Raw genomic sequence first — 27,855 nt, forward strand, 5'->3', positions numbered from 1 at the left:
TACCCCCCCAGTATTTTCCCATACCCCTGAATACCCCTCGGTATTTTCCCATACCCCTGAATCCCCTCCCCGGTATTTTCTCTTACTCCTGAATTACCCCCCCAGTATTTTCCCATACCCCTGAATACCCCCCAGTATTTTCCCATACCCCTGAATACCCCCCCAGTATTTTCCCATACCCCTGAATACCCCCCAGTATTTTCCCATACCCCTGAATCTCCTCCCCGATATTTTCCCATACCCCTGAATACCCCCTGGTATTTTCCCATACCCCTGAATACCCCCCCAGTATTTTCCCATACCCCTGAATACCCCCCGGTATTTTCCCATACCCCTGAATCTCCTCCCCGATATTTTCTTACTCCTGAATACCCCCCAGTATTTTCCCATACCCCTGAATACCCCCCAGTATTTTCCCATACCCCTGAATACCCCCCAGTATTTTCCCATACCCCTGAATACCCCCCGGTATTTTCCCATACCCCTGAATACCCCCCGGTATTTTCTTACTCCTGAATACCCCCCAGTATTTTCCCATACCCCTGAATACCCCCCGGTATTTTCCCATACCCCTGAATCTCCTCCCCGATATTTTCTTACTCCTGAATACCCCCCGGTATTTTCCCATACCCCTGAATACCCCCCAGTATTTTCCCATACCCCTGAATACCCCCCGGTATTTTCCCATACCCCTGAATCTCCTCCCCGATATTTTCTCTTACTCCTGAATACCCCCCAGTATTTTCCCATACCCCTGAATACCCCCCGGTATATTCCCATACCCCTGAATCCCCTCCCCGATATTTTCTATTACTCCTGAATACCCCCCGGTATTTTCCCATACCCCTGAATACCCCCCAATATTTTCCCATACCCCTGAATACCCCCCGGTATTTTCCCATACCCCTGAATCTCCTCCCCGATATTTTCTCTTACTCCTGAATACCCCCCGGTATTTTCCCATACTCCTGAATCTCCTCCCCGATATTTTCTCTTACTCCTGAATACCCCCCAGTATTTTCCCATACCCCTGAATACCCCCCGGTATTTTCCCATACCCCTGAATCTCCTCCCCGATATTTTCTCTTACTCCTGAATACCCCCCAGTATTTTCCCATACCCCTGAATACCCCCCGGTATTTTCCCATACCCCTGAATACCCCCCGGTATTTTCCCATACCCCTGAATACCCCCCGGTATTTTCCCATACCCCTGAATCCCCTCCCCGATATTTTCTCTTACTCCTGAATACCCCCCAGTATTTTCCCATACCCCTGAATACCCCCCAGTATTTTCCCATACCCCTGAATACCCCCCGGTATTTTCCCATACCCCTGAATCCCCTCCCCGGTATTTTCTCTTACTCCTGAATTACCCCCCCAGTATTTTCCCATACCCCTGAATACCCCCCAGTATTTTCCCATACCCCTGAATACCCCCCCAGTATTTTCCCATACCCCTGAATACCCCCCAGTATTTTCCCATACCCCTGAATCTCCTCCCCGATATTTTCCCATACCCCTGAATACTCCCTGGTATTTTCCCATACCCCTGAATACCCCCCCAGTATTTTCCCATACCCCTGAATACTCCCCGGTATTTTCCCATACCCCTGAATCTCCTCCCCGATATTTTCTCTTACTCCTGAATACCCCCCGGTATTTTCCCATACCCCTGAATCTCCTCCCCGATATTTTCTTACTCCTGAATACCCCCCGGTATTTTCCCATACCCCTGAATCTCCTCCCCGATATTTTCTTACTCCTGAATACCCCCCGGTATTTTCCCATACCCCTGAATCCCCTCCCCGATATTTTCTATTACTCCTGAATACCCCCCGGTATTTTCCCATACCCCTGAACACCCCCTCGGTATTTTCCCATACCCCTGAATACCCCCCGGTATTTTCCCATACCCCTGAATTCCCTCCCCGGTATTTTCCCATACTCCTGAATCTCCTCCCCGATATTTTCTCTTACTCCTGAATACCCCCCAGTATTTTCCCATACCCCTGAATACCCCCCAATATTTTCCCATACCCCTGAATACCCCCCGGTATTTTCCCATACCCCTGAATCCCCTCCCCGATATTTTCTCTTACTCCTGAATACCCCCCCCAGTATTTTCCCATACCCCTGAATACCCCCCAGTATTTTCCCATACCCCTGAATACCCCCCGGTATTTTCCCATACCCCTGAATCCCCTCCCCGATATTTTCTATTACTCCTGAATACCCCCCGGTATTTTCCCATACCCCTGAACACCCCCCGGTATTTTCCCATATCCCTGAATACCCCCCCAGTATTTTCCCATACCCCTGAATACCCCCCAGTATTTTCCCATACCCCTGAATACCCCCCGGTATTTTCCCATACCCCTGAATCCCCTCCCCGGTATTTTCTCTTACTCCTGAATACCCCCCCAGTATTTTCCCATACCCCTGAATACCCCCCAGTATTTTCCCATACCCCTGAATACCCCCCCAGTATTTTCCCATACCCCTGAATACCCCCCAGTATTTTCCCATACCCCTGAATCTCCTCCCCGATATTTTCCCATACCCCTGAATACCCCCTGGTATTTTCCCATACCCCTGAATACCCCCCCAGTATTTTCCCATACCCCTGAATAACCCCCGGTATTTTCCCATACCCCTGAATCTCCTCCCCGATATTTTCTTACTCCTGAATACCCCCCGGTATTTTCCCATACCCCTGAATACCCCCCGGTATTTTCCCATACCCCTGAATCTCCTCCCCGATATTTTCTCTTACTCCTGAATACCCCCCAGTATTTTCCCATACCCCTGAATACCCCCCGGTATTTTCCCATACCCCTGAATACCCCCCAGTATTTTCCCATACCCCTGAATACCCCCCAGTATTTTCCCATACCCCTGAATACCCCCCAGTATTTTCCCATACCCCTTAATCTCCTCCCAGATATTTTCCCATACCCCTGAATACCCCCTGGTATTTTCCCATACCCCTGAATACCCCCCCAGTATTTTCCCATACCCCTGAATACCCCCCGGTATTTTCCCATACCCCTGAATCTCCTCCCCGATATTTTCTTACTCCTGAATACCCACCGGTATTTTCCCATACCCCTGAATACCCCCCGGTATTTTCCCATACCCCTGAATCTCCTCCCCGATATTTTCTTACTCCTGAATACCCCCCGGTATTTTCCCATACCCCTGAATCTCCTCCCCGATATTTTCTTACTCCTGAATACCCCCCAGTATTTTCCCATACCCCTGAATACCCCCCGGTATTTTCCCATACCCCTGAATCTCCTCCCCGATATTTTCTCTTACTCCTGAATACCCCCCAGTATTTTCCCATACCCCTGAATACCCCCCGGTATTTTCCCATACCCCTGAATACCCCCCAGTATTTTCCCATACCCCTGAATACCCCCTGGTATTTTCCCATACCCCTGAATACCCCCCCAGTATTTTCCCATACCCCTGAATACCCCCCCAGTATTTTCCCATACCCCTGAATACCCCCCGGTATTTTCCCATACCCCTGAATCTCCTCCCCGATATTTTCTCTTACTCCTGAATACCCCCCAGTATTTTCCCATACCCCTGAATACCCCCCGGTATTTTCCCATACCCCTGAATACCCCCCAGTATTTTCCCATACCCCTGAATACCCCCCAGTATTTTCCCATACCCCTGAATACCCCCCAGTATTTTCCCATACCCCTGAATCTCCTCCCCGATATTTTCCCATACCCCTGAATACCCCCTGGTATTTTCCCATACCCCTGAATACCCCCCCAGTATTTTCCCATACCCCTGAATACCCCCCGGTATTTTCCCATACCCCTGAATCTCCTCCCCGATATTTTCTTACTCCTGAATACCCCCCGATATTTTCCCATACCCCTGAATACCCCCCGGTATTTTCCCATACCCCTGAATCTCCTCCCCGATATTTTCTCTTACCCCTGAATACCCCCCCAGTATTTTCCCATACCCCTGAATACCCCCCGGTATTTTCCCATACCCCTGAATACCCCCCAGTATTTTCCCATACCCCTGAATACCCCCCGGTATTTTCCCATACCCCTGAATATCCCCTGGTATTTTCCCATACCCCTGAATACCCCCCCAATATTTTCCCATACCCCTGAATACCCCCCGGTATTTTCCCATACCCCTGAATCTCCTCCCCGATATTTTCTCTTACTCCTGAATACCCCCCAGTATTTTCCCATACCCCTGAATACCCCCCGGTATTTTCCCATACCCCTGAATACCCCCCAGTATTTTCCCATACCCCTGAATACCCCCCAGTATTTTCCCATACCCCTGAATCTCCTCCCCGATATTTTCCCATACCCCTGAATACCCCCTGGTATTTTCCCATACCCCTGAATACCCCCCCAGTATTTTCCCATACCCCTGAATACCCCCCGGTATTTTCCCATACCCCTGAATCTCCTCCCCGATATTTTCTTACTCCTGAATACCCACCGGTATTTTCCCATATCCCTGAATCTCCTCCCCGATATTTTCTTACTCCTGAATACCCCCCGGTATTTTCCCATACCCCTGAATCTCCTCCCCGATATTTTCTTACTCCTGAATACCCCCCGGTATTTTCCCATACCCCTGAATACCCCCCAGTATTTTCCCATACCCCTGAATACCCCCTGGTATTTTCCCATACCCCTGAATACCCCCCCAGTATTTTCCCATACCCCTGAATCTCCTCCCCGATATTTTCTTACTCCTGAATACCCACCGGTATTTTCCCATACCCCTGAATACCCCCCGGTATTTTCCCATACCTCTGAATCTCCTCCCCGATATTTTCTTACTCCTGAATACCCCCCGGTATTTTCCCATACCCCTGAATCTCCTCCCCGATATTTTCTTACTCCTGAATACCCCCCGGTATTTTCCCATACCCCTGAATACCCCCCGGTATTTTCCCATACCCCTGAATCTCCTCCCCGATATTTTCTCTTACTCCTGAATACCCCCCAGTATTTTCCCATACCCCTGAATACCCCCCGGTATTTTCCCATACCCCTGAATACCCCCCAGTATTTTCCCATACCCCTGAATACCCCCTGGTATTTTCCCATACCCCTGAATACCCCCTGGTATTTTCCCATACCCCTGAATACCCCCCCAGTATTTTCCCATACCCCTGAATACCCCCCGGTATTTTCCCATACCCCTGAATCTCCTCCCCGATATTTTCTCTTACTCCTGAATACCCCCCAGTATTTTCCCATACCCCTGAATACCCCCCGGTATTTTCCCATACCCCTGAATACCCCCCAGTATTTTCCCATACCCCTGAATACCCCCCAGTATTTTCCCATACCCCTGAATACCCCCCAGTATTTTCCCATACCCCTGAATCTCCTCCCCGATATTTTCCCATACCCCTGAATACCCCCTGGTATTTTCCCATACCCCTGAATACCCCCCCAGTATTTTCCCATACCCCTGAATACCCCCCGGTATTTTCCCATACCCCTGAATCTCCTCCCCGATATTTTCTTACTCCTGAATACCCACCGGTATTTTCCCATATCCCTGAATCTCCTCCCCGATATTTTCTTACTCCTGAATACCCCCCGGTATTTTCCCATACCCCTGAATCTCCTCCCCGATATTTTCTTACTCCTGAATACCCCCCGGTATTTTCCCATACCCCTGAATACCCCCCGGTATTTTCCCATACCCCTGAATCTCCTCCCCGATATTTTCTCTTACCCCTGAATACCCCCCCAGTATTTTCCCATACCCCTGAATACCCCCCGGTATTTTTCCATACCCCTGAATACCCCCCAGTATTTTCCCATACCCCTGAATACCCCCTGGTATTTTCCCATACCCCTGAATACCCCCTGGTATTTTCCCATACCCCTGAATACCCCCCCCAGTATTTTCCCATACCCCTGAATACCCCCCGGTATTTTCCCATACCCCTGAATCTCCTCCCCGATATTTTCTCTTACTCCTGAATACCCCCCAGTATTTTCCCATACCCCTGAATACCCCCCGGTATTTTCCCATACCCCTGAATACCCCCCAGTATTTTCCCATACCCCTGAATACCCCCCAGTATTTTCCCATACCCCTGAATACCCCCCAGTATTTTCCCATACCCCTGAATCTCCTCCCCGATATTTTCCCATACCCCTGAATACCCCCTGGTATTTTCCCATACCCCTGAATACCCCCCCAGTATTTTCCCATACCCCTGAATACCCCCCGGTATTTTCCCATACCCCTGAATCTCCTCCCCGATATTTTCTTACTCCTGAATACCCACCGGTATTTTCCCATATCCCTGAATCTCCTCCCCGATATTTTCTTACTCCTGAATACCCCCCGGTATTTTCCCATACCCCTGAATCTCCTCCCCGATATTTTCTTACTCCTGAATACCCCCCGGTATTTTCCCATACCCCTGAATACCCCCCGGTATTTTCCCATACCCCTGAATCTCCTCCCCGATATTTTCTCTTACCCCTGAATACCCCCCCAGTATTTTCCCATACCCCTGAATACCCCCCGGTATTTTTCCATACCCCTGAATACCCCCCAGTATTTTCCCATACCCCTGAATACCCCCTGGTATTTTCCCATACCCCTGAATACCCCCTGGTATTTTCCCATACCCCTGAATACCCCCCCCAGTATTTTCCCATACCCCTGAATACCCCCCGGTATTTTCCCATACCCCTGAATCTCCTCCCCGATATTTTCTCTTACTCCTGAATACCCCCCAGTATTTTCCCATACCCCTGAATACCCCCCGGTATTTTCCCATACCCCTGAATACCCCCCAGTATTTTCCCATACCCCTGAATACCCCCCAGTATTTTCCCATACCCCTGAATACCCCCCAGTATTTTCCCATACCCCTGAATCTCCTCCCCGATATTTTCCCATACCCCTGAATACCCCCTGGTATTTTCCCATACCCCTGAATACCCCCCCAGTATTTTCCCATACCCCTGAATACCCCCCGGTATTTTCCCATACCCCTGAATCTCCTCCCCGATATTTTCTTACTCCTGAATACCCACCGGTATTTTCCCATATCCCTGAATACCCCCCAGTATTTTCCCATACCCCTGAATACCCCCTGGTATTTTCCCATACCCCTGAATACCCCCTGGTATTTTCCCATACCCCTGAATACCCCCCCAGTATTTTCCCATACCCCTGAATACCCCCCGGTATTTTCCCATACCCCTGAATCTCCTCCCCGATATTTTCTTACTCCTGAATACCCACCGGTATTTTCCCATACCCCTGAATACCCCCCGGTATTTTCCCATACCCCTGAATCTCCTCCCCGATATTTTCTTACTCCTGAATACCCCCCGGTATTTTCCCATACCCCTGAATCTCCTCCCCGATATTTTCTTACTCCTGAATACCCCCCGGTATTTTCCCATACCCCTGAATACCCCCCGGTATTTTCCCATACCCCTGAATCTCCTCCCCGATATTTTCTCTTACTCCTGAATACCCCCCAGTATTTTCCCATACCCCTGAATACCCCCCGGTATTTTCCCATACCCCTGAATACCCCCCGGTATTTTCCCATACCCCTGAATACCCCCCAGTATTTTCCCATACCCCTGAATACCCCCCAGTATTTTCCCATACCCCTGAATACCCCCTGGTATTTTCCCATACCCCTGAATACCCCCCAGTATTTTCCCATACCCCTGAATACCCCCCAGTATTTTCCCATACCCCTGAATACCCCCTGGTATTTTCCCATACTCCTGAGAAGTCTGTCCATGTACAGTATAGGATGCACTCAGTACTTGGTCGGGGCTCCTTTTACATGAATTACTGCATCAATGCGGCGTGGCATGGAGGTGTGACATGGAGGTGTGGCATGGAGGCGGGGGGCATGGAGGCGATCAGCCTGTGGCACTCCTGAGGTGTTATGGAAGCCCAGGTTGCTTTGATAGCGGCCTTCAGCTCCTCTGCATTGTTGGGTCTGATGTCTCATCTTCCTCCTGACAATTCCTCACAGATTCTCTATGGCAGGGCTCTCCAAACTACGGCCCTCCAGTTGTTCAGGAACTACAACTCCCATCATGCCTAGTCATGTCTGAATGTCAGAATGTTACAATGTCTCATGGGATTTGTCGTTCCGCAACAGCTGGAGGGCCGTAGTTTGGAAATCCCTGATCTATGGGGGTTAGGTCAGGCCAGTTTGCTGGCCAATCAAGCACAGTGATCCCATGATCATGTGACCAGGTATTGGTAGGTTGGGCAGTGTGGGCGGTGCCAAGTCCTGCTGGAAAATGAAATCAGGATCTCCATAAAGCCGGTCAGCAGAGGGAAGCATGAAGAGCTCCAGAATTTCCTGCTAGAGGGCGGAGCTGACTTTGGTGGACCAACACCAGCAGATGACACCGACCCCTAAATCATCACTGACTGGGGGAACCTCACCCTGGACCTCATGCAACTTGGATTCTGTGCCCCTCCACTCCTCCTCCAGACTCTGGGACATTCATTTCCAAATAAAATGCAAAAATATTTCACAGTCAGTGATGATTGGGGGGTCATCTGCTGCTGTTGGTCCACCAAAGTCAGCTCCGCCCTCTAGCAGGAAATTCTGGAGCATTTTTTGGTGATCTACACACCTAAAATCGGACTTTTAAATATTTTTTAGAAAGAGCGCACCATTGTTTTCACAATACAGAACACAATGTGTCGTCCCAATACAGAACACAATGTGTCGTCCCAATACAGAACACAATGTGTCGTCCCAATACAGAACACAATGTATCATTCCAATACAGAACACAATGTATCGTCCCAATACAGAACACAATGTGTCGTCCCAATACAGAACACAATGTGTCGTCCCAATACAGAACACAATGTATCATTCCAATACAGAACACAATGTATCGTCCCAATACAGAACACAATGTGTCATTCCAATACAGAACACAATGTATCGTCCCAGTACAGAACACAATGTGTCGTCCCAATACAGAACACAATGTATCATTCCAATACAGAACACAATGTATCATTCCAATACAGAACACAATGTATCATTCCAATACAGAACACAATGTGTCGTCCCAATACAGAACACAATGTATCATTCCAATACAGAACACAATGTATCGTCCCAATACAGAACACAATGTGTCATTCCAATACAGAACACAATGTGTCATCCCAATACAGAACACAATGTGTCGTCCCAATACAGAACACAATGTATCATTCCAATACAGAACACAATGTATCGTCCCAATACAGAACACAATGTGTCATTCCAATACAGAACACAATGTATCGTCCCAGTACAGAACACAATGTGTCGTCCCAATACAGAACACAATGTATCATTCCAATACAGAACACAATGTATCATTCCAATACAGAACACAATGTATCATCCCAATACAGAACACAATGTATCGTCCCAATACAGAACACAATGTATCATCCCAATACAGAACACAATGTATCATTCCAATACAGAACACAATGTATCATCCCAATACAGAACACAATGTATCGTCCCAATACAGAACACAATGTATCGTCCCAATACAGAACACAATGTATCATCCCAATACAGAACACAATGTATCATTCCAATACAGAACACAATGTATCATCCCAATACAGAACACAATGTATCGTCCCAATACAGAACACAATGTATCGTCCCAATACAGAACACAATGTATCATTCCAATACAGAACACAATGTATCATTCCAATACAGAACACAATGTATCATTCCAATACAGAACACAATGTATCATTCCAATACAGAACACAATGTATCATTCCAATACAGAACACAATGTATCATTCCAATACAGAACACAATGTATCATTCCAATACAGAACACAATGTATCGTCCCAATACAGAACACAATGTATCATCCCAATACAGAACACAATGTATCATTCCAATACAGAACACAATGTATCATTCCAATACAGAACACAATGTATCATCCCAATACAGAACACAATGTATCATTCCAATACAGAACACAATGTATCGTCCCAATACAGAACACAATGTATCGTCCCAATACAGAACACAATGTGTCGTCCCAATACAGAACACAATGTATCATTCCAATACAGAACACAATGTATCGTCCCAATACAGAACACAATGTATCGTCCCAATACAGAACACAATGTGTCGTCCCAATACAGAACACAATGTATCGTCCCAATACAGAACACAATGTATCGTCCCAATACAGAACACAATGTGTCGTCCCAATACAGAACACAATGTATCATTCCAATACAGAACACAATGTGTCGTCCCAATACAGAACACAATGTATCATTCCAATACAGAACACAATGTATCATTCCAATACAGAACACAATGTGTCGTCCCAATACAGAACACAATGTATCATTCCAATACAGAACACAATGTATCATTCCAATACAGAACACAATGTATCATTCCAATACAGAACACAATGTATCATTCCAATACAGAACACAATGTATCATTCCAATACAGAACACAATGTATCATTCCAATACAGAACACAATGTATCATTCCAATACAGAACACAATGTATCATTCCAATACAGAACACAATGTATCGTCCCAATACAGAACACAATGTATCATCCCAATACAGAACACAATGTATCATTCCAATACAGAACACAATGTATCATTCCAATACAGAACACAATGTATCATCCCAATACAGAACACAATGTATCATTCCAATACAGAACACAATGTATCATTCCAATACAGAACACAATGTATCGTCCCAATACAGAACACAATGTATCATTCCAATACAGAACACAATGTATCATTCCAATACAGAACACAATGTATCGTCCCAATACAGAACACAATGTATCATCCCAATACAGAACACAATGTATCATTCCAATACAGAACACAATGTATCGTCCCAATACAGAACACAATGTATCATCCCAATACAGAACACAATGTATCATTCCAATACAGAACACAATGTATCATTCCAATACAGAACACAATGTATCGTCCCAATACAGAACACAATGTATCATTCCAATACAGAACACAATGTATCGTCCCAATACAGAACACAATGTATCGTCCCAATACAGAACACAATGTATCGTCCCAATACAGAACACAATGTATCATCCCAATACAGAACACAATGTATCACCCCAATACAGAACACAATGTATCATTCCAATACAGAACACAATGTATCATTCCAATACAGAACACAATGTGTCGTCCCAATACAGAACACAATGTATCATTCCAATACAGAACACAATGTATCATTCCAATACAGAACACAATGTATCATTCCAATACAGAACACAATGTATCATTCCAATACAGAACACAATGTATCGTCCCAATACAGAACACAATGTATCATCCCAATACAGAACACAATGTATCATTCCAATACAGAACACAATGTATCATTCCAATACAGAACACAATGTATCATCCCAATACAGAACACAATGTATCATTCCAATACAGAACACAATGTATCATTCCAATACAGAACACAATGTATCGTCCCAATACAGAACACAATGTATCATTCCAATACAGAACACAATGTATCATTCCAATACAGAACACAATGTATCATTCCAATACAGAACACAATGTATCGTCCCAATACAGAACACAATGTATCGTCCCAATACAGAACACAATGTATCGTCCCAATACAGAACACAATGTATCATTCCAATACAGAACACAATGTATCGTCCCAATACAGAACACAATGTATCACCCCAATACAGAACACAATGTATCACCCCAATACAGAACACAATGTATCACCCCAATACAGAACACAATGTGTCGTCCCAGTACAGAACACAATGTATCATTCCAATACAGAACACAATGTATCATTCCAATACAGAACACAATGTATCGTCCCAATACAGAACACAATGTATCATTCCAATACAGAACACAATGTATCGTCCCAATACAGAACACAATGTATCGTCCCAATACAGAACACAATGTATCACCCCAATACAGAACACAATGTATCATTCCAATACAGAACACAATGTATCGTCCCAATACAGAACACAATGTATCATCCCAATACAGAACACAATGTATCATTCCAATACAGAACACAATGTATCGTCCCAATACAGAACACAATGTATCGTCCCAATACAGAACACAATGTATCGTCCCAATACAGAACACAATGTATCGTCCCAATACAGAACACAATGTATCACCCCAATACAGAACACAATGTATCATTCCAATACAGAACACAATGTATCGTCCCAATACAGAACACAATGTATCATCCCAATACAGAACACAATGTATCATTCCAATACAGAACACAATGTATCATTCCAATACAGAACACAATGTATCGTCCCAATACAGAACACAATGTATCATCCCAATACAGAACACAATGTATCATTCCAATACAGAACACAATGTATCGTCCCAATACAGAACACAATGTATCATTCCAATACAGAACACAATGTATCGTCCCAGTACAGAACACAATGTATCGTCCCAGTACAGAACACAATGTATCATTACAATACAGAACACAATGTATCGTCCCAATACAGAACACAATGTATCATTCCAATACAGAACACAATGTATCATTCCAATACAGAACACAATGTATCGTCCCAATACAGAACACAATGTATCGTCCCAATACAGAACACAATGTATCGTCCCAATACAGAACACAATGTATCATCCCAATACAGAACACAATGTATCACCCCAATACAGAACACAATGTATCGTCCCAATACAGAACACAATGTATCATTCCAATACAGAACACAATGTATCACCCCAATACAGAACACAATGTATCGTCCCAGTACAGAACACAATGTATCATTCCAATACAGAACACAATGTATCGTCCCAATACAGAACACAATGTATCGTCCCAATACAGAACACAATGTATCATTCCAATACAGAACACAATGTATCACCCCAATACAGAACACAATGTATCGTCCCAATACAGAACACAATGTATCGTCCCAATACAGAACACAATGTATCACCCCAATACAGAACACAATGTATCACCCCAATACAGAACACAATGTATCGTCCCAATACAGAACACAATGTATCATTCCAATACAGAACACAATGTATCATTCCAATACAGAACACAATGTATCATCCCAATACAGAACACAATGTATCATTCCAATACAGAACACAATGTATCGTCCCAATACAGAACACAATGTATCGTCCCAATACAGAACACAATGTATCATTCCAATACAGAACACAATGTGTCATCCAATCAGAGGAATCCCTTCCCAATACAGAACACAATGTATCGTCCCAATACAGAACACAATGTATCGTCCCAGTACAGAACACAATGTATCATTCCAATACAGAACACAATGTATCGTCCCAATACAGAACACAATGTATCGTCCCAATACAGAACACAATGTATCGTCCCAATACAGAACACAATGTATCATTCCAATACAGAACACAATGTATCGTCCCAATACAGAACACAATGTGTCGTCCCAATACAGAACACAATGTATCATTCCAATACAGAACACAATGTATCGTCCCAATACAGAACACAATGTGTCGTCCCAATACAGAACACAATGTGTCGTCCCAATACAGAACACAATGTATCATTCCAATACAGAACACAATGTATCATTCCAATACAGAACACAATGTATCGTCCCAATACAGAACACAATGTATCGTCCCAATACAGAACACAATGTATCGTCCCAATACAGAACACAATGTATCGTCCCAATACAGAACACAATGTATCGTCCCAGTACAGAACACAATGTATCGTCCCAATACAGAACACAATGTATCACCCCAATACAGAACACAATGTATCGTCCCAATACAGAACACAATGTATCATCCCAATACAGAACACAATGTATCATTCCAATACAGAACACAATGTATCACCCCAATACAGAACACAATGTGTCACCCCAATACAGAACACAATGTATCGTCCCAATACAGAACACAATGTATCGTCCCAATACAGAACACAATGTATCGTCCCAATACAGAACACAATGTATCATCCCAATACAGAACACAATGTATCATTCCAATACAGAACACAATGTATCGTCCCAATACAGAACACAATGTATCGTCCCAATACAGAACACAATGTATCGTCCCAATACAGAACACAATGTATCGTCCCAATACAGAACACAATGTATCGTCCCAATACAGAACACAATGTATCGTCCCAGTACAGAACACAATGTATCGTCCCAGTACAGAACACAATGTGTCACCCCAATACAGAACACAATGTATCGTCCCAATACAGAACACAATGTATCGTCCCAATACAGAACACAATGTATCGTCCCAATACAGAACACAATGTATCGTCCCAATACAGAACACAATGTATCGTCCCAATACAGAACACAATGTATCGTCCCAATACAGAACACAATGTATCACCCCAATACAGAACACAATGTGTCACCCCAATACAGAACACAATGTATCGTCCCAATACAGAACACAATGTATCGTCCCAATACAGAACACAATGTATCGTCCCAGTACAGAACACAATGTATCGTCCCAGTACAGAACACAATGTATCATTCCAATACAGAACACAATGTATCATTCCAATACAGAACACAATGTATCATTCCAATACAGAACACAATGTATCACCCCAATACAGAACACAATGTATCGTCCCAATACAGAACACAATGTATCGTCCCAATACAGAACACAATGTATCATCCCAATACAGAACACAATGTATCGTCCCAATACAGAACACAATGTATCGCCCCAATACAGAACACAATGTATCGTCCCAATACAGAACACAATGTATCGTCCCAATACAGAACACAATGTATCGTCCCAGTACAGAACACAATGTATCGTCCCAGTACAGAACACAATGTATCATTCCAATACAGAACACAATGTATCGTCCCAATACAGAACACAATGTATCGCCCCAATACAGAACACAATGTATCGTCCCAATACAGAACACAATGTATCGTCCCAATACAGAACACAATGTATCGTCCCAATACAGAACACAATGTATCGTCCCAATACAGAACACAATGTATCATTCCAATACAGAACACAATGTATCGTCCCAATACAGAACACAATGTATCGTCCCAATACAGAACACAATGTATCGTCCCAATACAGAACACAATGTATCGTCCCAATACAGAACACAATGTATCGTCCCAGTACAGAACACAATGTATCGTCCCAGTACAGAACACAATGTATCATTCCAATACAGAACACAATGTATCGTCCCAATACAGAACACAATGTATCGTCCCAATACAGAACACAATGTATCGTCCCAATACAGAACACAATGTATCACCCCAATACAGAACACAATGTATCACCCCAATACAGAACACAATGTATCGTCCCAATACAGAACACAATGTATCGTCCCAATACAGAACACAATGTATCATTCCAATACAGAACACAATGTATCGTCCCAATACAGAACACAATGTATCGTCCCAATACAGAACACAATGTATCACCCCAATACAGAACACAATGTATCACCCCAATACAGAACACAATGTATCGTCCCAATACAGAACACAATGTATCGTCCCAATACAGAACACAATGTATCGTCCCAATACAGAACACAATGTATCACCCCAATACAGAACACAATGTATCGTCCCAATACAGAACACAATGTATCGTCCCAATACAGAACACAATGTAACGTACCATCAGAGGATTCTCTTCCCGTCTTCCCGCACAGGTCTGAGGTTTTGTCGAGTTCCTCGGCTTCGGCAATCATTTCCGCCATGGCCAGGATGTCGGCTTCCAGGGGGTTGGATGGGATTTTAGCTTTCAGTTCTTCAATGGTTTCCACGATTTTGTCTGTGCTCTCCAGAGTGGTGGGGAGCAGCAGAGGTACAGGCACCTAACAAAGGGGGAGGGGAGGACACCGATTAAAGCTCCGCCCCATGTATGTAAGCTCTCACCCCGAGCACTACACCCCCACAATTCATTTTTTGCCTAATAAAACAATATGACAATGACCGGTGATGTCATCATAAAGCGCCTTACAAGTTCAGGAGGATTGTCCCATGTGTACTGCGTGTCATGTCCAAAAACTACATGTCCCATCATTCCTCGGGACTAAAGAGTTCCTCCCAGACAGTGGTGGGCGGTGACAGAATAAAGAGTTCTTCCCAGACAGTGGGGGGCGGTGACAAGACTAAAGTGTTCTTCCCAGACAGTGGGGGGCTGTGACAGACTAAAGTGTTCTTCCCAGACAGTGGGGGGCGGTGACAGACTAAAGTGTTCTTCCCAGACAGTGGTGGGCGGTGACAGACTAAAGTGTTCTTCCCAGACAGTGGTGGGCGGAGACAGACTAAAGTGTTCTCCCAGACAGTGGGGGGCGGTGACAGACTAAAGTGTTCTCCCAGACAGTGGGGGGCGGTGACAGACTAAAGTGTTCTTCCCAGACAGTGGGGGGCGGTGACAGACTAAAGTGTTCCTCCCAGACAGTGGTGGGCGGTGACAGACTAAAGTGTTCTCCCAGACAGTGGGGGGCTGTGACAGACTAAAGTGTTCTCCCAGACAGTGGGGGGCTGTGACAGACTAAAGTGTTCTCCCAGACAGTGGGGGGCGGTGACAGACTAAAGTGTTCTTCCCAGACAGTGGGGGGCGGTGACAGACTAAAGTGTTCCTCCCAGACAGTGGTGGGCGGTGACAGACTAAAGTGTTCTCCCAGACAGTGGGGGGCTGTGACAGACTAAAGTGTTCTTCCCAGACAGTGGGGGGCGGTGACAGACTAAAGTGTTCCTCCCAGACAGTGGTGGGCGGTGACAGACTAAAGTGTTCTCCCAGACAGTGGGGGGCTGTGACAGACTAAAGTGTTCTTCCCAGACAGTGGGGGGCGGTGACAGACTAAAGTGTTCTCCCAGACAGTGGGGGGCTGTGACAGACTAAAGTGTTCTTCCCAGACAGTGGGGGGCTGTGACAGACTAAAGTGTTCTTCCCAGACAGTGGGGGGCGGTGACAGATGTTCTTCCCAGACAGTGGGGGGCGGTGACAGACTAAAGTGTTCTTCCCAGACAGTGGTGGGCGGAGACAGACTAAAGTGTTCTCCCAGACAGTGGGGGGCGGTGACAGACTAAAGTGTTCTTCCCAGACAGTGGGGGGCGGTGACAGACTAAAGTGTTCTCCCAGACAGTGGGGGGCGGAGACAGAATAAAGTGTTCTTCCCAGACAGTGGGGGGCGATGACAGACTAAAGTGTTCCTCCCAGACAGTGGTGGGCGGAGACAGACTAAAGAGTTCCTCCCAGACAGTGGGGGGCGGTGACAAGACTAAAGAGTTCCTCCCAGACAGTGGGGGGCGGAGACAGACTAAAGAGTTCCTCCCAGACAGTGGGGGGCGGAGACAGACTAAAGTGTTCTTCCCAGACAGTGGTGGGCGGTGACAGACTAAAGTGTTCTTCCCAGACAGTGGGGGGCGGTGACAGACTAAAGTGTTCTCCCAGACAGTGGGGGGCGGAGACAGAATAAAGTGTCCTTCCCAGACAGTGGGGGGCGGAGACAGAATAAAGTGTTCTCCCAGACAGTGGGGGGCGGTGACAGACTAAAGAGTTCCTCCCAGACAGTGGGGGGCTGTGACAGACTAAAGAGTTCCTCCCAGACAGTGGGGGGCGGTGACAGACTAAAGAGTTCCTCCCAGACAGTGGGGGGCGGAGACAGACTAAAGAGTTCCTCCCAGACAGTGGGGGGCGGAGACAGACTAAAGTGTTCTTCCCAGACAGTGGGGGGCGGTGACAGACTTAAGTGTTCTTCCCAGACAGTGGTGGGCGGTGACAGAATAAAGTGTTCTTCCCAGACAGTGGTGGGCGGTGACAGAATAAAGTGTTCTTCCCAGACAGTGGGGGGCGGTGACAGACTAAAGTGTTCTCCCAGACAGTGGGGGGCGGAGACAGAATAAAGTGTCCTTCCCAGACAGTGGGGGGCGGTGACAGACTAAAGTGTTCTTCCCAGACAGTGGGGGGCGGTGACAGACTAAAGTGTTCTTCCCAGACAGTGGTGGGCGGTGACAGACTAAAGAGTTCCTCCCAGACAGTGGGGGGCGGAGACAGACTAAAGAGTTCCTCCCAGACAGTGGGGGGCGGAGACAGACTAAAGTGTTCTTCCCAGACAGTGGGGGGCGGTGACAGACTTAAGTGTTCTTCCCAGACAGTGGGGGGCGGTGACAGACTTAAGTGTTCTTCCCAGACAGTGGTGGGCGGTGACAGACTAAAGAGTTCCTCCCAGACAGTGGGGGGCGGTGACAGACTAAAGTGTTCTTCCCAGACAGTGGGGGGCGGTGACAGACTAAAGTGTTCTTCCCAGACAGTGGGGGGCGGTGACAGACTAAAGTGTTCTTCCCAGACAGTGGTGGGCGGAGACAGACTAAAGTGTTCTTCCCAGACAGTGGGGGGCGGTGACAGACTAAAGAGTTCCTCCCAGACAGTGGGGGGGCGGTGACAGACTAAAGAGTTCCTCCCAGACAGTGGGGGGCGGTGACAGACTAAAGTGTTCTTCCCAGACAGTGGTGGGCGGTGACAGACTAAAGTGTTCTTCCCAGACAGTGGGGGGCGGTGACAGACTAAAGTGTTCTTCCCAGACAGTGGGGGGCGGTGACCGACTAAAGTGTTCTTCCCAGACAGTGGGGGGCGGTGACAGACTAAAGAGTTCCTCCCAGACAGTGGGGGGCAGCGACAGACTAAAGTGTTCTTCCCAGACAGTGGTGGGCGGTGACAAGACTAAAGAGTTCCTCCCAGACAGTGGTGGGCGGTGACAAGACTAAAGAGTTCCTCCCAGACAGTGGGGGGCGGTGACAGACTAAAGTGTTCTTCCCAGACAGTGGTGGGCGGAGACAGACTAAAGTGTTCTTCCCAGACAGTGGTGGGCGGTGACAAGACTAAAGAGTTCCTCCCAGACAGTGGTGGGCGGTGACAAGACTAAAGAGTTCCTCCCAGACAGTGGGGGGCGGTGACAAGACTAAAGAGTTCCTCCCAGACAGTGGGGGGCGGAGACAGACTAAAGTGTTCTTCCCAGACAGTGGTGGGCGGAGACAGACTAAAGTGTTCTTCCCAGACAGTGGTGGGCGGAGACAGACTAAAGTGTTCTTCCCAGACAGTGGTGGGCGGAGACAGAATAAAGTGTTCTTCCCAGACAGTGGTGGGCGGAGACAGAATAAAGTGTTCTTCCCAGACAGTGGTGGGCGGTGACAGACTAAAGTGTTCTTCCCAGACAGTGGGGGGCGGTGACAGGCTAAAGTGTTCTTCCCAGACAGTGGTGGGCGGTGACAAGGCTGCAACGTGTCATTTGATCACTGCTGTTACTGGGCGGAACTCTATGCAAATTGTATCCAGCGTTCCCTGCGTGATGACGTCATCTCTGAAGTCTCTGGACTACAGGGAGGGGTACAGACGGCAGAGGACACTGAGGGGGATTTACAAAAAAACTGGAGCAGCAGAATCAGAAGCCGCCGTGCATGGTGGTCATACCAGCTTTTTATTTTTCAAAACGAAGGGCCGGTTCACACCATAGAAACACAGTCTGGATCCGTTCCTGCATCCATGTTTTTAGCACGTTTCCGATGCACTTTTTCTTCACCTTAAACAAGGACGTTAATTCTGGTGCATTTTTTATCCATTTTACTGCATTCCAGTACAGAAAAAATGCAGCAGGTTCTACTTTTTTTTCAGGAATGCACTGGTGTGAACTTTGCCATTGGAAACCTTATAACCCGCTATCCATGCGTTTCTCAAGCAGAAAAAAAAGAAACTGCACTGGACTGCCCGCGGTGTGAACTGCCCTTACAAATTCATTTTCAATCCCCTCCCCATTTTTTAATTTTTAAACCCCTACTTAGCAGGTGGTGAGTTTGGCACATTTTGGAAACTCACTGAACCCAGCAGAGACCCTCTTTTGCTTTTGGCAGTGTTCAACCTGCGCCGCCATGTTTTGTTGTGACATCATCAAGAGACTGCCGGCTGTTGCGGGTTCAGCCGGCGTGTCTGCCGATGATCAGCCGCTAGGCCCACCCCCTCCACTAAATAAAAGGCTTTGCCTCCTGAGATATGGGACATGCACTAACCCAGGAGGTAGAGAGGACAGTGCACAACATGTGCCGAGGGGAATGATGGGCAGGGGAGAGGTGGAAAATTTAGAAAAAAAAAAAAAGAAGAAGAAGAAGAAGAGGCAAGGGGTGGCGGGAGGCAAATAAAGGGGGGGGGGGGAGGTTAAAAAAAAGGGGGGGAGCACATTAAAAAAAAAAAAAAAAAAAAAAAAAGGATAAAGTGTGCAAAAAACTGGGATTTTTGTCTTACGGTAAAATCCATTTTTCTGATGTTCATTGGCGGACACAGCTCCTGATCTTAACCATTAGGTTATACTGCCCATTACAGAAGTAGGACACTAGGCAGAAAAAAACTCTGCCTACGCCTATGGGCGGTCCTAGGAGGTTTACTCCCACTCTCAGCTATAGGCGCTCAGTTTTGTTACAAGCAGTGTCAGAAGAATTACAACTCCATAGAGGGGGTGGTGCTGTGTCCACCAATGAACATCAGAGAAATGCATTTCACGGTAAGTCAAAAAAAAAACATTTTCTTTTTCATTCATTGATGGACACAGCTCCTGATTGTCAGAACCATTGGGACGTCCCAAAGCACAGCAAAAAATAAATTCCCAAGGCTAAACAGTAGCCAACCAGGTAACATGGAGCTCAACTGAAACAACTGGAACCTACCTGAAAAAAACAATACACCCTCAAAGAGGATCAGGTCCTCTAAACAGAAGCCTGCAAAACCATGCGGCCAAAAGAAGCATCCGCAGATGCCAACACATCCACTTTATAGAACTTTGTTAAAGTGTGCATCGACGACCAGGTGGCCGCCTTGCAAACCTGCATCACTGACGCCGGAAAGACCAGGAGGCACTGAGCGCCCGAGTAGAGTGCGCCTTGATAGGGAGGAGGAGGAGGAACCTGACCCCTGATGGAATAGGCATGAACCACCGTCAGTCTGATCCATCTGGAAATGGTCGCAGAGGAAGCGGACAACCCTTTCTGAGGCCCATCCATGAGCACAAATAGTGAATCTGACTTCCTAAAAGACTCCGTAGCTGCCAGGTACATCCCAATTGCCCAAACCACAACCAAGGCACACAAGGCAATTTCCTTCAGATGTTTTGGCCTGGGACACAGGGAAGGCAACACAATGTCTCCATTCAAATGGAAATCAGAGACAAGGAACGACGAAACAACGGACAGGGGCGAAGAACCACCTTATCTCTGTGAACCACCAAGTAAGGTGAACGACAGGATAACGCCGCCAGTTCAGACACCCTGCGCACTGAGGTGATAGCCACCAAAAAGGCCACCTTCTGGGACAGCGTAAGCAAAGTAATCTCCCAAAGATTGTAAAAAGGAGGCTTCTGGAGGAGCGAGAGTACCAAATTGAGGTCCCAAGGAGGCATTGGAGACCGCACTGGAGGAGCCAAGTGCCGAACTCCCTGAAGAAAAGTACGCACCAATAAGTGTGTCTGGCCAAGGGCCGTTGAAAGAAGACTGCCGAGGCCGACACCTGGCCCCTGATAGTACTCAAGGCCAGTTTCTGCTCAACCCCCCATTGAAGGAGGGTCAAGATCTAAGCCACTGAAAAAGACCGAGGATGAACCATAAGAGACACACACCACGCAATTTATATCTTCCACGCACAATGGTAGATCTTCCTAGAAGTAGAGTTCCTAGCTTTTAACAGCGTTGGAATCCCTGACTCAGACAAACCTCTATCCTTTAGCCACTGGTGTTCAACAGTCAAGCCATCAAAGCCAGCGACTGTAAAGCAGGATGGAAGATCGACCCCTTGGGAAAGCAGATCCTCCCTGAGAGGTAGCTTCCAAAGAACTTTGGCGACCAGCCGCACCAGATCGGCATACCAAGCCCGGCAAGGCCAGTCCAGGGCCACTAAGATGACCGGAATCCCTTCTGCCTCGATCCTGCATAGAAGTCTGAATCGGTCTGCCAGTTTTCCACTCTGGGAATGTGTACCGCGGAAAGGACTGGAATGAAACGATCTGCCCACCTTAGAATGCCAGCTACATCCAGAGCCGCAAGGACACTTGTGCCCCCTTGGTGATTGACATAAGCCATGGCATTGTCCAATTGAATGGGCATTGGCCTTTCCGGAAGACGATCCATCCAATGCTCCAGGCACTTGGAGTTCCAGGGCATTGATCAGTAGTCTGGACTCTTCCAGCGTCCAGACCCCCTGAGCAGAATTTTTGCTGAGGATGCCTCCCCACCAGGGTAGGCTGGCATCTGTGGTAGCCACTGTCCAATACAAGGGGAGGAAGGATTTCCCCAGCCGAAACGCCAGAGAACGGAGCCACCATATCAGGGACTCTTTTGTACCCCAGCTCAGCCAGATCTGATTGTGCAGAGACAGCAGATTCTTGTCCTATTTGCCCAGAATCTCCCTTTGCAGGGACCTCATATGGAACTGTGCAAACGGAACCGCCTCAAAAAGGTAGACACCATCAGGCCCGGCACCCGCATGCAAGTCCGGAGGGATAACCATCTGCTGGGCAACAGGAGACTAATTGCAGCCTGCAGTTTCTGGAGTTTGTCCAGAGGAAGGAGCACTCTGGCTAAGGCCAAATCCAGGGTCAGACCCAGATAGTCCAGCTTTGTGGTCGGAACCAAAGCAGACTTCTGAAAATTCAGAATCCAGCCGAACTCCCTCAGAGTTTGTATGGTGATCTCCAGGTTTTCCATCAGAGCAGTAGGAGACTCCACTCACAGAAGGAGGTTGTCCAAGTAGCCGAGGACTGCGATCCCCCGCTGGCGTAACAATGCTAGCACCAGGGCCAACACTTTTGTGAAGATGCGAGGAGCAGAGGCGAGACCAAAGAGTAACGCTGATAACGGATAATGATCCTATCTCACGGCAAAGCGGAGGAAGCGCTGGTGACTGGCACATATTGGTATGTGAAGGTGAGCGTCCCTGATGTCGATAGAGGCAAGAAAATCCCCCGATGCAGGGATGCCATCACCGTGTAAATGGACTCCATTCTGAACTTCTGCACCCGCACAAAGCAGTTCAGCGCCTTAAGGTCCAGAATTGGACACACCTTGCCTTCCTTCCTGGGAACTGTTAACAGGTTTGAGTAAAACCCCTGAAAACGTTTCGATGTCAAACGGGTCAAGCACCCCTTGAAGTAACAGGTCTTGTACCGCCTCAAAGACCCTGTAAGCGGTCTGTGGACAGGCGCAAGTTAGAAGGAAAGAATCTTTCCGGAGAGTAAGAACGAAACTCAAACTTGTAGCTGGACTGTATGACTTAGTGGACCCACTTGTCTTGTACCAAGGAAGTCCACGGGTCCGGAAACCAGCGAAGAGGTCCCCCCATCCCCGATACGAGTGAGGACGCATCTTCATGCAAGGCTAAGGAGCCTTGTCCGCGGGTCTGGAGAAGCCCGCTCTCGACTTGCCAGACCAAGTTCGCTTAGATCCACAATAGGAGGCCCTGAAGAGCTTTGATCCCTTGTCATTCACCGAGGGACGAAAAAAAAAAAAACTTTCCTATGAGCCAAGAAAGATGGCCCACGTCTAAGACGAGGGTCCTTGCCCTTACTAGCCTGCAGAAGAAAGGTACTCTTCCCCCCTGTGAGACCTTGATGGTGTCATCCAGGGTAGCTCCAAACAGGCGATCTCCCTGAAAAGGTCAGACCTTTTAGAAGTCTGGTCCGCAGACCAGCATTTGAGCTAAAAAATACGCCGAAGGACCACAGCGAAAATCGAGAGCCTAGCAACTATGGGAGCCGCATCCAAAAAGGCATTGCAGATAAACTGCAGCCCCTGGACCAACTGGTCCCCCAGCTCAGCAAAGGCAGGGGGAAGCAGCCACAGTGTACAATATTGCAGGCCACAGCCTCCGCCTTCCTGTCAGCCAGGTTCTGAAAGACCGGAGACTTCTTCAACCGGAATCATGGTTGCCTTATTCAACCTTGAGGGCCCACCACTGGTGAAACAGTCCACTTTTTAAGAAGGGACTCCTCATAGGGGTACCGCATAGCAAATCGCTTAGGGACCACAAGGGGATGTTTGGTCGTTCCCACTCTTTAGCGACAATTCTGTCAAAATAGGCGGGTAAAGGGAACACCTGTGCCGCTCTGGATGGCTTGTTAGTGCCAAAGGGAACCGACGCCTCTGACGCAGCTTCAGCGGTGTCCTCCATCTTCAAGGTCTCACGCACAGATACAATCAGTGCATCCACCAGCATCTTTTCCTGCACAGCTACAGGAGGAGAGGAATCATCCTCACTATCTGAGAATTCAGGGCGCGTGACGCAGACCCAGCAGAGTGACCCACATCCATGGCGGCTGAATCAGATTCCGTAACTGAGGAGACAGATGAGGCAGGGGAAGGGGGGGGCTTTTTGCTAGCCTGTTGCCCAAAAAAGCCCTCCACCTGGGACACATAGGAGTCCGGGACCGCCGTCAGTGCATCAATGGATGGTTGGGACCCCTAAGGGCCCCGCAGCCTCTGAGGGGAACAGGTGGGGAAATGTGCTCCAAGGACTCCATGAGTCAATAGGTTGACCCCAAACCGCATCGGCAGCACCAACCGGTCTCCAGTAACAGAGCACCAATCGATCCTCAGCAGAGAGGGAGAGGACCCCACCAGACTCCCCATCCACAGAAACAGGTACCTGCAGTCAACGATCAGGAAGTGAAAAGATGCAGGAGTCAGCACAAAGGAATGAGGAGGCTCCCACCACTGAAATCACCGCCCACAGGGCGCCACTGTCATGGCCGCCACTATTTTCAATAACAAACCACCGCAAAAATGTTTGCCGGACTACACAAACATGGGCGCCTTGCATTGAGCACACAGGCTACTGGAAAATGGCGGCACCGTGCTACAAGAACATGGCGGCCCGGCGCAGCACCAGGTGGGTCCACCATCGCCAGCACAGCACCTTGCCCCCACCCCAGGAGATGGACCAAAACACCCCAAAGCCCCAGCATAGTAAAGGAGGGGAGGGGGGCGAGATGGCCCACAAGGACCACTAGACCAATGAGGGGGGTGACTAACAGGAAGGAGGGAAACCTGGGGGTCCGACCATCCCATGGAGGGGCCCACGTCTACCCTAAAACCCTCCAGGGGGAGAGAGCGGACAGTTACCATACCAGGTGGGCACCACTCCAGAAAGAACCTCCTCTCCATCAAAATGGGGGGGCCATCGGCCAGAAGGAACGCTGCGACTCAGGCCGAGACCCCGCTCATATGCGACTTTGTGAGGTGTTTAACTCGCAGGCCAGCCCTCGTCTGGTGGGGCTATGTTGCGGACCACCTAGCACGGAGCTGAGGTTTGCACGCGCTCGCTGGCCAAACTGGGGTGACCACTGGATCTAGATTATCCAGCCCCCAGTCCGGCAGCTGATTGTAGATCTCACAGGAAAAAAAAACAGGAGAAAAAAGTACCTATAGCAGAGAGTGGGAGAATACCCTCTGGGACCGCCCATAGGCGTAGCCAGACTTTTTCTGCCTAGTGTCCTACTCCGGTAGGGGACAGTATAACCCAATGGTGAAGATGATCAGGAGCCGTGTCCGTCAATGAACGGAAGAAAAAAGGTTAAAAAAAAAAAGTAAATAAAAGGGAAAACAGGTAAATAAATAAATAAAAAAAAAAAAAGCTAAAAGAAAAGGGGAGAAAAAAAAAGGTAAAAAAAAAAAATGGATTTTTGTAAGATCTTACCGTAAAATCCTTTTCTCTTAAGCTCATTGACAGACGTAGTCTTCTTGATTCTCAAGAGCTGGGTTATGTTGTCTCCGCAGGAGTAGGACTAGGCAGAAAGACAAAACGTTCTGGCTCCACCTTAGGGGCAGTCCCTGAGGGTATATCCTCCCTCTCTCTGCTACAGGGAATCAATCAGTTCTGTTCTAAAGCAGTAACAGAGAATTTAACCCAACCCAACTCAATGATAGAGGGGCGGGTACTACGTCTGTCAATGAGCTTAAGAGAAAAGGATTTTACGGTAAGATCTTACAAAAATCAATTTTTCTCTATCGCTCATTGACAGACGTAGTCTTCTTGATTCTCAAGAGCTGGGACATCCAGAAGCAGTGCCACAAATGAGGGGTGGGATTGACAAAAATCAAATCCAATCTAGAAGGCCCAACCGGTGCCAAACTAGAAGTTTTAAAGGCTCATTATAAACAAAGAATGAGACTAAAAAGAAAAAATTTCCAACGGAAAAAACCCTCGAGGTAGACCACTGGTCTCCTCAAATGGCGGCCTGCAAAACCTTGCGGCCAAACACGGCATCAGATGATGCCATTACATCAACTTTATAATGTTTTGTAAAGGTATGCACCGACGACCAGGTAGCCGCCTTGCACACCTGGACCACTGACGCCTGATGGCGAAAGGCCCATGACGCACTAAGTGCCCGAGTGGAGTGCGCCTTAACAGGGAACGGGGGCTCCCGACCCTTAATAGAATAAGCCTGTACCACCGTCTGTCTGATCCATCTGGAAATGGTCGCGGCAGATGCAGGCAACCCCTTTTTGGGGCCATCCGGGATCACAAAAAGTGAATCCGTCTTGCGAAACGAGTCTGTCGTTTTCAAGTATACCCTGATCGCCCGGACCACATCCAAGGAGTGTAAAGCAAACTCCCGAGGATGACTGGGCTTAGGACACAGAGAAGGTAACACAATTTCTTCATTCAGATGAAATTCTGAAACCACTTTTGGTAGGAAGGATGGATTCGGACGAAGAACCACCTTATCTCTATGAACCACCAGATATGGTGAACGACAAGATAATGCGGCCAGTTCTGACACCCTGCGTGCAGAAGTAATAGCCACCAAGAAGGCCACCTTCTGGGACAACGTAGGTAGAGGAATCTCCCTAATATCTTCAAAGGGAGGTTTCTGAAGAACCGACAACACTAAATTAAGATCCCAGGGTGGTAACGGCGCACGCACTGGCGGAGCCAGATGTCGCACCCCCTGGATGAAATTCCGCACCAAGGAATGAGTAGCCAAAGGCTTCTGAAAGAAGATAGCTAATGCTGAGACCTGACCCTTGATAGTACTCAAGGCCAGTTTCTGCTCAACCCCTTGTTGCAGAAAAGCTAATATTCGACTAATCGAATAAGACCGTGGACGGAACCCCAAAGGTTCACACCATGCAATGTAGGACTTTCATGTACGATGATAAATCTTTCTGGAAGTCGCTTTCCTTGCTTCAACTAGAGTAGGAATAACTGAAGCTGACAAACCTTTGTCCTTCAGCACCTGGGTCTCAATAGCCAGGCCGTTAAAGCCAGCGATCGTAAAGCAGGATGGAAGATCGGTCCCAGAGACAGTAGGTCCTCCCTGAGAGGAAGTCTCCATGGGACGTCCGCCACCAGTCTGACCACGTCGGCGTACCAAGCTCGACGAGGCCAGTCCGGAGCTACCAGAATTACTGGAATTCCTTCCTCCTCTATCCTGCGAAGAAGTCTTGGCAGTAACGCGAGAGGAGGGAATGCATACATTAGCTGGTATTGCCCCCACGGGGCGATCAGTGCGTCTGCGGTCTCTGCTAGAGGATCGCGGGAGCGAGCCACGAATCTCTGAACTTTCCTGTTGAATCGTGATGCCAACAGATCCACATCCGGGGTGCCCCACCGTAGGCACAACTGGTGGAAAACGTCT

At 47.6% G+C, this 27,855-nt stretch overlaps 1 protein-coding gene across 1 annotated transcript in view; it reads right to left on the minus strand.

The window, feature by feature from the left end:
- ZMYM3 (zinc finger MYM-type containing 3) overlaps nucleotides 1–27,855 on the minus strand; it is a 106,410-nt gene that overhangs the window by 36,051 nt on the left and 42,504 nt on the right. Inside the window, exon 16 of the mRNA XM_082263468.1 lies at nucleotides 15,849–16,047. Within this exon, the coding sequence (XP_082119594.1) occupies nucleotides 15,849–16,047 (199 nt within the window). The remainder of the gene's footprint in view (nucleotides 1–15,848; nucleotides 16,048–27,855) is intronic.

This window comes from Pelophylax lessonae (assembly GCF_965119305.1).
Source record: "Pelophylax lessonae genome assembly, chromosome: 7".
NCBI classification, from domain to species: domain Eukaryota; kingdom Metazoa; phylum Chordata; class Amphibia; order Anura; family Ranidae; genus Pelophylax; species Pelophylax lessonae.